Below are 14,514 nucleotides of genomic sequence, written 5' to 3' on the forward strand. Positions count from 1 at the left end.
ATCAATATTCCTGTTTAAGTGCTAAGCTTACTCAAAATCATTGCTTTTTTGTTTTCCAAAGGGTCTTTAAGGTTATACAATAATACCTGCCAAGAATTAGTTAATTTTCACATCTCTCTTGCCTGGATACCTTTGAGCTTTAAGACTATATATGAAAATCCATGTCTTTTCTTTGCTATCATTTAATACACGAACAACCTTGTGTTTAGAAGTCCTTGTTTAGGCTGTCACACTGGAATATCTGTGTGTGTGTGTGTGTGTGTGAGAGAGAGAGAGAGAGAGAGAGAGAGAGAGACAGAGACAGACAGAGACAGAGAGACAGAGAGAGAGAGATATAAGAGACCGAGAGCGTGTGTATGTGTTTCAGTCCCAATGTTTGTCTTGACTTACAATATTTATTCTAGTTCTGCAGAAGGAGTTGCCATGGCTTCCAGCTTTAGTCATTAAATTCTCACTCTCTTCATCAAGTCTGTTTACCTGTAAAGGATATGAGAAATCATACAAAGCTTTCAAAGGTGGTTTGAATCACACTTAAATAATTTTAAGATAAAAAACAATACAAGAAGATCATCTTAGTAGATACAGTAAATCAATCACCTGGTAAAGGTCATCACCAATTTATTTTATACTTTTTATCAATTAGGAACAGGGAAACTCTTCACCTTTGTGGTTTTTACCCAAAAGACCCAAAGTTATTCTTGAAATATGAGAAACAATCAGATTGAGGCCAGGAACAAGATAAATATTTTAAAATATTGTTTCTTTTAATTTTTGTGATTATAATTACATAATTTTACCCTTCCCTTTCCTCCCTCTAAGCCCTCCCATATGCCTCTCCTTGCATTGTTTTAAATTTATGGTTTTATAAAAAAATTAGTCATTCACAGTGATCCTTGAGCCATGGGTACAGTTGTATTGGAGATGTAGCTATTAGGATTGACCACCACAGCTCTGTATTTTGATTGTTTGTTGTTTTCTATAATGGTTGTGATCTGTGGCAAAGGAAAGTTTCCTTGATGAGGGCTGAGGATATGGATAAATATTTATTTACAATGTTGGTAGGGATAATACAGCTGATTGAAACAGATGCAGAGACCTACAGCCAAACAATAGGCTGTGCTTGGGGAGTTTTGTGGAGGAGTGGGAGGAAGGATATAAGGAACCCAATGAGTAAAGGACACCACAAAAAGACATACAGAATAAACTACCTGGTCCCATGGGGACCACCAACTGAAGAGCATGCACAGGCTGGGTCTAACCCCTCCTATACATATGTAGCAGATGTGCAGCCTGGTCAACATGTGGGTCCTAACAATGGGAGTAGGGGCTGTCTCTGACTCTGTTGCTTGCCTTTGTATCCCTTTCTCCTGGCTGGACTGCCTTGTCAGGCCTCAATGGGAGAGGATACCTTTAATCTTGCTAGTACTTGAGATGCCAGGGTGCGTTGGCACCCCTTGGGGGCCTTCCCTTCTCTAAGAAGAAGGCGAAGGGAGGTGGGGGGTGGGCATGAGTGTGGGACTGAGAAGAAAGGAGGGAGGGAGCTGGGATCAGACTGTAAAGTGATTAAATGAACAAAGGAAAAAATTAAAAAAAAAATAAATATTTAGAATGTAGGTAGGGATAATACTGGCTTAGTAAAGTGTCAGTTGTAGATTCTCTAAGATCCATGACTTCACTATCCCTGGTTCGATGGGTAGGTTTCCAGTACCAGTCATGTCTTAAGTCCAATTAGAGATTGCTGCTTACTGCCAAGGTATGTACACACAGGTACTGTACGTGTAGGATTATCATTTCATGCTAGTTACTGTTAGGGGTTCATAGGTGTCATCGCTGGGTAGGACTGTTACCTGCTTCGCTTCCTTTGGTAGCTTGCATGGTGCTTTCTGGGACTGTGAAAGAAGCATTCAAATCAGTTCTAGCTTAGAGGCCTCTGGGCCCTTTGTGTGAAGTGCATAGTGTCTTCAGCAATAGGGACTTATGGTCCACCTCTGGGGGGGACAACCAAGGCAACAGCTATAGTGCATAATATTTTGGGAGTCTATTGAACAAACTTGACCAACAGTTCAAAGGAGGACTTCCCTTGCCAAGGGGTTTTGTTAAATGTCTTTGGCCTTTGGGGGGAGCATTTTTAGCCCAGATGAGAAAATTTCATTTAAACCATGTTTGTATATTTATAAAAGTCTTATAAGACTTATAAGTATTGCTTTTGGTTGTTTGGTTGGTTTGGCTTTATTGTTGTTTTAGGTAGATACATAATAGTATGATTCCTTATGACTTTTTCAGACATTCTTACTGTCATTTTACCCTTCTGTCTCTTTCTTGTATTTAAGATAAACATTATTTTAGAGATACAATTAAGTTGGTTAAGCAAATCAAAGGACTGGAATGGAAGAATCAAATCCAGATTATTTATATGTCTGTCAGTCCAGAAGAGACTACAGTCCAGTTATTACAGTAACAGAGGTTGGGAATAGAGAGTTGGCTCAGCAGTTAGGAGCACTTACTGTTTTTGCAAAAGACCTGAGTTTGATTCTCTGCATCCATATCCATCAGCTGAAAGCCACATGCACCTCTAGCTCTAGGGGGATCAGTTCCCTCTTCTGGCTGCCACTAGTACTGTACATACATGTTACACATAGACACACACACATATAAACATAAATTTAAAAAAGGAATCTTTAAGAAATAATGAGGTCAGCATGGATGTTGAATAAAAGGTAATGTTTACGTTTTCTGTCTAGCAATAAGTGCTTTAGACTTTTAAATTGTTCAGTTGTGACAGTAATCCTATTACATAGTTACTATTGTTAGTGCTTTTACAGAGGAAGAATAATAGTTTATCCACAGTCACATAGCCTGCAATAAAGCAGGTATGGAACTTTAAAAACCTCACTATTTCCAGCTATGTTTCTTTTCTACATGAGATGTTAGAAGATGTAATTGAAAAAAAAAAGATACTATTTCCAATAGCAACAAAAAAATTGTAACATTTCTGAGACTATAACAACATATGTAAGACCTTCATAGAAAAAGTAATTGAAGGACATAAAAGGACATTCAATAAAGGGAGAAAAACACTATGTTCATAGTGTTAGGAGACTCAACATTGTAGTTCAAATAGTTTATTTTCCTCTGAAAGAATCTTTAATTGGGTGGCAGAGTTAATGACATTTCAAAAGGTTTTTACCCTGCAACTTGACAAGTTGATTCCAGAATAACTATGAAATAGTATAGAACTAAAACACAGGGAAGAATAAATGAAGGGATTTATCTTTACTGGAAAAAAAATTAATACTGATGGCAAGTGAACTCACTAAAATCACTGTACATCTTTTACAAAACAGAATTAGCTTTACAAATTAGTAGACACAGAAGTATTTAATTAAAGGTAATAGAATACTTGACAATATATATGAAAGAGCTATAAAATATGAAGAGCTGAATTTTTATATGGGAAATCATACAATATGTTTATGACTTGGTGTAGCTAGTCTTTGCTCCTTTGTGGGTTCTTTTTTTCCCTTGCTCGTTATCCCCCTGCTTTTACACCCTATCACTAGATAAGAGAGAAGAAGGATGGGAGTGGGAGAGGAGAGATATCCCTGAATCTAATTTCTTTTTTCTTATTTCTTTTTTGCTTGTAGCTTGTCTTAGCTACTTTGAGTTCTTCCTTTTCCTACCCTGTCTTACCCTCTGTCACTAGACAGGGCAGAAAGGATACAGGAGAGAGAGAGATAGAAAGATCCTTGAATCTGGTTTCTTTCCTTTTGTTTCTTCTTTGAGCATGACACTAACAAACCACGACCAAACCCTCTGAATAACCAATAACCACCAACCCTGCCTCAAAGGGCCCTTGCATTATATACACTCTGAAAAATTTCCAGAATTCCAAATGTCACACAGTCTTAAAAAGTGTCTGCAGCTGACGAAACCATGCTTCTGTTAGAGCACAAGTCAAATCGTACTCAGCTGCTGCAAACAGTCCAAAGCAGCCCACATCCCTATACCTGGAATTAAAATGAAAGCACATTTTTACAATATTTTTGTGCTTTTTAAAGATACTAAAATTCCAGAATTGTCACTACAACTTGGGGTAAACAAAAATGCCATAAAATAAAATATGTGCTATACCTAATGACATGCTTTAATTTGTACAACAACAACAAAAAACAAGCTATAGATGTTCAATTAACATTTGTTTTCAGGTCATATAAAGAATACCTATCAGTAAGAAAAATACAATCAAACAAAAATTAAGTTATTTCATTAAAGAGGAAACTGAGTCACCAGTAAAGCTAAATGCTTACTGAACTAGCAATCACAAGAGTACTTGTTAAAGTACAATACTGTATTCATGAGATTAATGAAAGAAATGAAATAGGTCTGAAGAATGGCCATATACATATGGAAGTTCAATATTAGTAAATTATCTAGGGACTGTCATTCTGGAGATGACTTTGGTGAACTTTAAGTAAGGTTGGGCAGCAGCATACTCTGTGGTCCAATGATTCTGAGCATGGCTGCCAGAGCAAGCCTCTCATTGTGCCAGGGAAGCACTTATTAAATAGCTTAGTGCAATGTTGATTAAAATTAATAAAAAATTCCAGCTGACATTAGGACACTAGAAGTAGAAATAGTTGTACATACTTAAAAGGAAAGAGTGATGCAGTGAAACATTAATATACTTAACCACAAGTACCAGGGATAAATCTCAAAATATATAATGATATAGAAAGTTTGATGCAATGATTTCATTCCTAAAATTCTAAACATACAAAATGCCCACCTGAATTGTTTGTGACTGTATACAAATCTAGTTTGAGTACAAAACACAGGTGAGGATGAAAAATACTAAATTTGAAACAAACGTTTCCTATGTAGAGAAAATTGGATTAAGAAGAGCCTACTACTTGAACAATCAATAGTGTTTTATTGCCTAATTTAAAATAGGAAAAAAATGTATGTGGACAAGTAGTGCAGCTAAATGCTAACCGTGGCAAATGTAGATGATGGGTACATGGCTATTCATATTACTTTGTTTAACTTAGTGGTTCGCAACCTTCAGTGTAATACAGTTTCTTCAATACAGTCCCCATGTTGTGGTGATGGCCAACCATAAAATCATTTTGTTTTAATATATTTTTATTTTTAAACAATTTTATACATTCACTTGTATCCCAGCTGTAGCCCTCTCCCTCTTTCCCTCCCAAGCCTCCCCTCCCTCCCTTATCTCCTCCCTGCCCCCTTCCGAGTCCACTGAGAGGGGGTGTCCTCCTCTCTTTCCATCTGGCCCTAGCTTATCAGATATCTTCAGGATGGTTGCAGTGTCCTTATCTGTGGCCTAGCAAGGCTGTTCCTCCCTCAGGTGGGGAGGGGAAGCTCTTGAGTTCATGTCAGAAACAATTCCTGTCCCCCTTACTAGGGAACCCACTTGGATACTGAGCTACTACCATGGGCTATGTCTAAGTAGGGGTTATAGGTTATATCCATGCATGGTCCTTGGTTGGATAAACAGGCTCATAGAAGACTCCTGTGCTCAGATATATTTAGACCTTGTGGGGCTCCCTGTCCCCTCTAGGATGTACAAATTCCTCCTTCCTTCATATAATTCCCTACACTCTACCGAAGGCTTGGTTATGGGTCTCAGCATCTGCTTTGATACACTGCTAGGTAGAGTCTTTCAGGTGCCTTCTCTGGTAGGCTACTGTCCTGTTACTTGATTTCTCCTATTTCCAATGTCCATCCCCTTTCTTTTTCTTTCTAGATGAGGATTGATCATCTTACTCCTGGACCTCTTTCTTGTTTATCTTCTTTAAGTGTACATATTTTAGTATGTTTATCCTATCTTATAGGTCTATATAAGTGAGTATATACCATGGGTGTCTTTCTGCTTTTGGGATACCTCACTCAGGATGATTTTTTTCTAGATCCCACAATTTGCTTGCAAAATTCATGATTTCCTTGTTTTTCATTGCTGAGTAGTATTCCATTGTGTAAAAGTACCACAATTTCTGTATCCATTCCTCCATTGATGGACATCTGGGTTGTTTCCAGGTTCTGGCTATTATGAATGAAGCTGCTACAAACATGGTTGAGCAAATGTCCTTGTTGTGTACTTGAACATGTTTTGGATATATGCCTAAGAGTGCTATAGCTGGATCTTGAGGTAGCACTATTCCTAATTGTCTGAGAAAGCACCAGATTGATTTCCATAGTGGTTGTACCAGTTGACATTCCCACCAGCAATGGAGGAGGGTTCCCCTTTCTCCACAGCCTCTCCAGCATGCATTGTCTCTTGAGTTTTTTATTTTAGCCATTCTGATGGGTGTAAGGTGGAACCTCAGAGTCATTTTGATTTGCATCTCTCTGATGGCTAGGGATGTTGAACATCTCCTTATGTTTTTTTTTTTTTTTTTTTTTTTTTTGCATGTAGACATCCAGTTGGACCAGCACCATTTGTTGAAGATGCTGTCTTTTTTCCATTGAATGGTTTTGGTTTTGGCTTCTTTGTCAAAAATCAAGTATTCATAGGTGTGTGGGTTTATTTCTGGGTCTTCTATTCAGTTCCATTGATCCACCTTTCTGTTTCTATGCCAGTACCAAGCAGTTTTTATTACTATTGCTCTGTAGTGCTGGAGATTGGGGATGGAGATACCTTCAGATGATCTGGTGTTGTACAGGATTGTTTTGGAAATTCTGGGTTTTTTGTTTCTCTATATGAAGTTGAGAATTTTTCTTTCAAGGTCTGTAAAGAATTGTGTTGATATTTTGATGGGAATTGCACTGAATCTGTAGATTGCTTTTGGCAGGATGGCCATTTTCACTATGTTAATCCTACCAATCCATGATCACGGGATAGCTTTCCATCTTCTGATGTCTTCTTCGATTTCTTTCTTCAGAGACGTGAAGTTTTTTTTCAAACAGGCCTTTCACTTGTTTGTTTAATGTCACCCCATGGTACTTTATGTTATTAGTGGCTATTGTGAAGGGTGTTGTTTCCCTGATTTCTTTCTAGGCCCTTTTGTCCTGGGTATACAGGAGGGCTTCTGATTTTTTTTTGAGTAAATTTTGTATCCAACCACTTTGCTGAAGGTGTTTGTCAGCTGAAGGAGTTCTCTGGTTGAGTTTTGGGGTCACTCAGGTATACTATCATATCATCTGCGAATAGTGAAACTTTGACTTCTTCTTTTCCGATTTGTATTCCCTTGATCTCCCTTACTTGTCTTATTGCTCTAGCGAGGACTTCAAGTACTATGTTGAAGAGATAAGGAAAATAGGAAACAACCTAGGAATCTGCCACAAAGGGCCTATGAAAGCCTCTGCCCTGCAGACTATCAAAGCAGATGCTGAGCCTGATGGCCAACTGTTGGGCAGAGTGAATGGAATTTTAGGTAAGAAGTGGGAAATAGCAAGAGCTGGAGAGGACAGAAACTCCACAAGGAGAAGGAAGGGGAAGAGGAGGAATTGTCTCCTCCCACTGCCCTTCCTGCTTCTCTTTCTTCTTCTCCCCATTGATTCCAGTTTATGTTACCGAACTAAGAGTTTCAGTGAGGTTACCCTATAATGTGTAAACTTACCCAGTGTGTAAACACTACCCAGACTTAACTCCATATGCTAGCAAAGTACCAGGAAGGCTTGTTTCTCTTAGAATTGTTGGCCAAAGAGGTCCTCTAGATTTTCCCCCTCCCTAGCTTAATTAAAAGCTAATGCCAATATTCTTGGCTACCTTTCAGCATTTGATGGTAAGAGCCTGTTGCTGAAAACATCATGTTAGTTACCAAACACCCCCAAAATGGGTCACAAATGTCACATTCTTCCCCCATAAAGACTGAGGATTATACCGGGGCATTAGCCATGAGTCATACTGGGCAGACTGCTCAGACCCTGAATAATCATTTAGCCAATGTAGCTCATGCCTTAGTTGTACAAAAAGGAATTAATGCTCAACTAAAAGGAAGCTTGATGGTGTTCAGTCAGAGGATTGACTTCATGCAGGAGCAAATTGATACCCTATGGCAAATCGCTCAACTTGGCTGTCAATGAAAATATGCTGGACTTTGAGTCACTAGCATATAACATGAGAATTTTTCCTGTGCTGCAAATCTGTCTAAACAATTGTCGAGCTATATTTTAGGTAATTGGACTGGAGAATTCGATACTACGATGGAGCAGCTGAGAGTGGCCATTGTCACAGTAAATTCTACCAGAGTGGACGCAGGACTAGCCACAGGATTATCATCATGGATTGCTGCAGCCATGAATCATCTAAAGGAATGGGCGGGCATGGGAGCGTTAGCAGGCCTTCTGATGTTGGTCTCCTTGGTTTGCCTGTGGTGTATATGCAAGATTAGAGTCTCACAACAGCGTAATGCAGCCATGATCATTCAGGCCTTTACAGCCATTGAAGCAGGACAGTCTCCCCAAGTATGGTTGGCTACCATAAAAAGCTAAAATGTTATGCTCAGGATGCGAGGCTAAGCACTGCACTCAGGGTCAGCCGCTTTCGACCCAGAGAAGAGCAAGTCTGATTGCATGTGGGTTGATGCCCCAGGTCCCGCCTCTGAGAAAAAGGTATCAGACGGGTCTGATGATCTTTGGGTGGATGACACCTAAATGAACATCGGTACAAAGTCCCAATTTATTTCTAATATCAGAGATCAGACCTCTACTCTTGCCTGATGCGTCTAAAACAAAAAGGGGGAACTGTAGAGAGCTGCGAAATGCTATGCCTTAAAGATGGAGCTGGTTTCTGCCTTCCACCTTCCCGATGGTGAGTGCTCTCTGTCACGAACAATTTCACATTTGGCTAAGGCTGAGGATCTGGCTTGCTTCCATGTATGTGGACCTATCTGCATTGCCCACGTGGCACGCTGGGGTTGGCTACCCAGAGGCTATTTAAGCTGTGGGCTGGCTTTCCCCAGGGTCAGATGATTGTTCAAGGTTCCTGAATAAACTGCATTGAAAAAAAAAAAAAAGATTGAGGATTATCATAGAAGAGGGGGCAGAAAGTTTGTAAGAGCCAAAGTTGGTGGGAAACTTGAAGGAAACAGTGTTTTCTGGACACTAGGGCAGCTTCACATATGAAGCTACATCACTTGTAACAGTGCACACAAGATCCATACAAGCTCAAGCCAGACAGAAGCCTAGCGTGGAGCATAGTGGGGAGGAAGGTATGAAACCCCACCCCTGTCTGAAGCAGCACTGGCATTCGATAGCCACTGGGAGAGGGCGTGTAACCTCTGGTATGTTGATCATTCTCCCGGGCATCCTTTAAATTTTGTTTTTTAGGTTTTCTTTTAAAGACAGAATTTTATCTTAGCCTATCAAGACAGTTTAGTAATGCTCGAGATAAAATTCTTACTGTGTGATCCATGGTGTGTAAGATATTGCTATACATAATAAAAGCAAACTTAAAGAAATTCAAATAATAATTAAAATCTTTATATTTATATAAAAATATTTAAAGTACTCAGTAAAGACTTAGAATGCTTGTCATAAAAAGGCTGCTTTAAGACATTCTAAATACTATGTAGTAGTTGCCTGTGTTTATATTTGCCACTGTTGAATGTCTACCAAATGATTATCTAATCTGTATTTGAGAACAAAGTAATAGTAGGCTTTTGAATACAAGTGTGAAGTACCGCTGGATTTTAAATATTGCAAGCTTTATATATATTTATAAGTTTATCAATTCATTAGTTTAGTCATGGCAATCTCCACAGAGTTTATCTACCAAAAAATATCTTGTGTTTTGAATGCTTAACTTTCCGATTTTGTTATAAATGCTACAAGTGATGGATGTTTAAATAAACTTAATGCTGAGGCCATTTTCTACATTCAAACCAGCTTCTTTTACACCCTCAGAAGTTATGACGAGCCCAGAATTGTGTGGTTAGTCTAAAAGATAAATGAGAACTGATTCAGGGAACTCTAGGTGAAATATGAGAACACATCTGCTTTGAGACTGCTTGAAGATTTTTGTCCAGTAATTAAAGACCTCAGCGCCCCACCTCTATGTCAGTGTTCACTTTGCTCTATAGAAATGGCCGTTGTTAGTATCTTCCCATAAGCTGGTAATTGGTCTCATAAAGATTTACCTTGGCAAGCCTAAGTTGTACTGTTAAAGCTTGTAACTACCAGGAAGACAGGTCTGGTAGGTTTGCCTGGTGTATAAAAAGATGGCAGATAGAAAATCTATAATGGCTAAGTAATATGGAAGGACTTAGTATTGTGACCCATGTTGTATTTTAAATTTTGGAATAGGAAATTTGGATATAAAATATGATTTGCTTTAGTGGATTCATTTTATACTTCTTACACATTTTATTGTTGTCTCTAATGTAGCATGTTTTGTGAACTTTGACCCTTACAGCCTCCCTTCTACTGTATTGCTGTTTCTCCTCAGGAGTGAGTTTGTTAGCACTTAATCATCTACAACCATACTGTACATTCCTCAGCAGCAGGATTCTAGTGGAGTTAAGAGTGCTCTGGTTTTGCTCCCAAGGGAGTATAACATTGCACAGAGATGGCGACATTTCTTGAGTTCCTTTTGGCCATTTTAATATGTAAGAAATGGGGAAAAAATAATATGAATGAACAATTTAGAATTGTTGCTAGAGCATCGAATTTGCGTATAATTAATTTGAACATTTTTATTTTATATTTAACTAATTCATGTGTTGTTACCATAATGAATATTTATTATTTGAGGCCTTGTGGTGGGATATAAATTTTCAAGAAGGAAATCTGCCACCCCATACTCCCATTCTCAGGACTGGACATCATGTTGTGAAATATCAGTTATGGTCCTGAAAAGGTAGCAGGAACAAGGTGGCTGCACAGTAGAAGCCAGGAGGATGCACATACCAACAGTATTTCCCAGCACTCTCAAGTGGGGCTTAGAATTGCTAGTGACAGTTTCTGATGTCTTAATTTTGTGTTCTGTTGCAGTCTTAGTCACTTAGGCCTTGTGTCAATGTTTTAGAAAAAAAAAATGAATGTGTACATTCTTCACCCTAACTAGGAAAGAAAGCCACATTAACAAACTAACAAGCAGGGCTAAAGAAGCCCAGTGCTGTGGAAAGCCCAGTTGAACAAAGACTATACTCCGAATAATGGGGTTTATTGTGATTGAGAGTTTGATTAAAGAATCATAACTGTAAATTCATCCCATTATCAACTCTTTATAATGTACACTGTGTAATTAATTCCCATCGATGATTCTAAGTTTCATGTTTCTAAGTAATAAAAAAAACAAGAGTATTTGTTCTTTTCTGCTCTTGAGTAGCTCAGTTCAACACAAACAATAATATAAATGAAGCTTAAAAGAACTAATTCTATGTATATATGCATATATGTATGAATTTGTGAAATGTTGGGGAAAGATACATACATTCCTCATTGTTTTTATATGATAAACTTCTGTATCTTAGTTTACAAAATCTATCTTGAAGCTTTTGATGTGCTAGTAAATAATCTTTAAAATAAAAAAGAAAGAATAGGCTGGGTATGGCAGTGGATACCTGCAATCCCAGTACTTGGGAGGTGGAGGCAGATGAATCTCTGAGTTTAAGGCTACCTGGTCTACACAGCAAGTTTGAGGCCAACCAGGGCTACATAGCCATACCCTGTCTCAAAAACAAAAAACAAACAAACAAACAAAAAAAACACAGAACAAAAAACGAACAAATAAAGAATGTATGGATGTAAAATGATTTATTTAGCCAACTCGTTATTGGTATATATATATATATATATATATATATATATATATATATAATATGGTTTGTTTTTGGTGGGTTTTTTTTTATGTAGTCACTTGTTTTAAATTGTTTAAGTTAGTGTATTTTCATGGCACAAAGCCATACATGGCCTGCCGTTTGTAATCACATTGCATACTGTGCCCTACTAGCTCTCTTTGATTCATATTTCTTGGAGCAGTTCTCCCTGACCATCCTGTCTATTGGAGGTACTTTGCTCTCTAGTCATGTTTACTTTGTCCTACCTATTTCCTTATTAGCCACTAAAAAAAAAAATCTGGCTTCCCTTGTTGTCTTCATTTAGATAATATGATACAGTCCTAAGAGCTCGGGCTTTAGAAAATGGCTTGGTTTTGAATTCTGATTATTTAACCCTAGCATGTTGAGTTTCCATCTTGTGCTTCACTGTTCTCATCTAAAATTAGAGCTAAAAGGCTGACTATATGACACTTGCCTCATAAGCCTTTTAACCCAAATTTATTTAAAAAAAAAAAAAAAGCCAGGTGTTATGGTACATGTCTGGAATCTGGAGTCCCAGCATTCCTACAGAGAGAGACTAGAGAATCGCCTGGAATCTCCTGGACTGTCTAGCCTGAACTACAAATATGGCAAAAACAAAACAAAACAAAAAAACAGTAAGAGAGACTGCCTCAAAAATTAGAGAACTGACTCCCAAAAATTGTCCCCTGTCTTTCATACATGGCTTCTACACATGTGTATACACAATAGTAAACATTAATTAATCAAATTATTAGCAGCTAAGGGGCCAGGGTCCTCATGTTTAATGCCATTATAGAGTGTTCCTCTTGGTAAAGAGGAAGAAAGATGGATTCTTTCTCCAGTTGTACCCCATGAATTACAAATTCTGTGAAAATTTCTCATCATTAAGAAAAATATTTTAGGCAGTCCTGTTTGTGCAGTCGTATCTCAACTAGTTGAGAAATTAAGGCAAGAGGATCATAAAGTTCAAGGCCTGCCTGGGATACAAAACAAGTTCAAAGTTGTCCATGCAACTTCGTGAGACCTGTCTTAGTGTGAACAATATAGAGGCCTAGGATGGCTTTTTGGTAGAGTGTTGCTGAGCATGCACAAGGCTCTAGGTTCTATCTCTAGTACTAAAAAAGAAAAAGAAAAGAATTTTTCAAAACTGACTAGAAATGGAAACCACGTTTACACTCCTTTGGGCCTTTCTTAACTGTGCAGACCTCTAAAGCAATCCACTGAATCCAGATTTGTTCTTTCATTCTTTGAGATGTTAGCTGGTTTGCCAGGTGGGCTTGAGTAAAAGGAAGTGTAGAGTACAGTATATATAATTGCCCCCATCCCATCAGATGGGATCACAGTCCAGTGAGGACAGAGTGCACCGACATCTACAGCTGCCTACGGTTATAAAGTTTGTTTATAACAGGTTACCTTGAAGTTAGACTCTCAAGGTTGCTTTCTTTCTGTGCCGAAGTGTAATTCCTTGACACAACTAAGGTATTTATTTACTTTTGTTTCTTAGTGTCTAAAAAGCACGGCAAGCTCATTACTTTCTTACGAACATTCATGAAGTCTCGCCCAACAAAACAGAAGCTAAAGCAGCGCGGAATCTTGAAAGAGAGAGTGTTTGGTTGTGACCTTGGAGAGCACCTTCTGAATTCTGGGTTTGAAGGTAAAAACAAACTGTTATTATTGGTTCCTGCCATGTTTGTATTGGTTTTCTGTCCTCAGTCACTGGGCAGATGTGGTGAATGGAGTGTGCGGTGGTTCATTTCAGCAGCTGGTGCTGAGCTTCAGCAACTCACTCAGCCCTGGGTGGAGTGCCTTGCCAAAAGTGTTCTGATCGTGTAGGGGGAGCTGGTGGGCACAGAGGGCCTTGTTGCTTTGTGGGCTGTGTTACATCTGTCTAGGTACCTTATCCAGCCAGCTTACCTGTTCATGTCCTAAAATATTTATTTCTAATTCTTTGTGGGGAGAGGGTGGCAGGTTTTATTTTTGAAATTGTAAAATACTGAAACCACCCATGTAGATTTTGTACCTAAAATTTACATCCCTTTCTCCTTAAACTCTGGGTAAAGAATTTAGTGGTTAGATGGATGGTTGGAGGGAAGTATAGGAGTTTAAAGTTTTGTTGGCTGAATTTTTAAAAAATGTGTTTTTAAGTATCTAGATTATTTGTATTTCATTTAATAAGTATGTAGGATATCTTTTAAGATTTGAGACTTTATCCATAGTTTATACTGTATATATCTACAGTTATACTGTGAATATATATTTTATATAGTGTTTTAAAAATTAATTGTATATTTTAAGTTTAAAACAACTAGGACAATCATGAAGAAAAATATTTAGATATTTTATATATAACTGAGGAGAAATGAGAAATATATATAAAAATAAAGATGTATGTATGTATTATGTATAATTATTTTCCTTACATTCATTCTGCTTTTATTTAGACTTTAAAAATAAATAACAACTATAAACTATAGTTGTGTGCCACATAATTCTGTATTGGCAGTAATTGATTGTACATATGATAGTAGTCCCATAAAATTGTAAGGTAGCAGAAAAATTCTGTTACCCAGTGAGATGGTAGGCTTCAGAAAACTTAGTACAGGCTGGAGAGCCCAGGTTCTGAGTTTAGTCTCCAACATCACTGCCTCCCCCCAAAAAAATTCCAGGCCAGCAAATCAGTATGTATTTATAATGACATTGGTGTTGATGATTGTATAAAAGTATAAACTATAATGTTATCATTGCATATCTAGTT

At 37.9% G+C, this 14,514-nt stretch overlaps 1 protein-coding gene across 9 annotated transcripts in view; it reads left to right on the forward strand.

Moving 5' to 3' along the window:
• The window catches only part of Arhgap32 (Rho GTPase activating protein 32), a 247,903-nt gene that overhangs the window by 205,542 nt on the left and 27,847 nt on the right, over positions 1–14,514 (forward strand). For all 9 annotated transcript variants that reach the window (XM_060371387.1, XM_021647027.2, XM_060371383.1 and 6 more), the window contains one exon: positions 13,264–13,413. In XM_060371387.1, the coding sequence (XP_060227370.1) occupies positions 13,264–13,413 (150 nt within the window). The remainder of the gene's footprint in view (positions 1–13,263; positions 13,414–14,514) is intronic.

This window comes from Meriones unguiculatus, chromosome 1 (genome assembly GCF_030254825.1).
Source record: "Meriones unguiculatus strain TT.TT164.6M chromosome 1, Bangor_MerUng_6.1, whole genome shotgun sequence".
Taxonomy (NCBI): Eukaryota; Metazoa; Chordata; class Mammalia; order Rodentia; family Muridae; genus Meriones; species Meriones unguiculatus.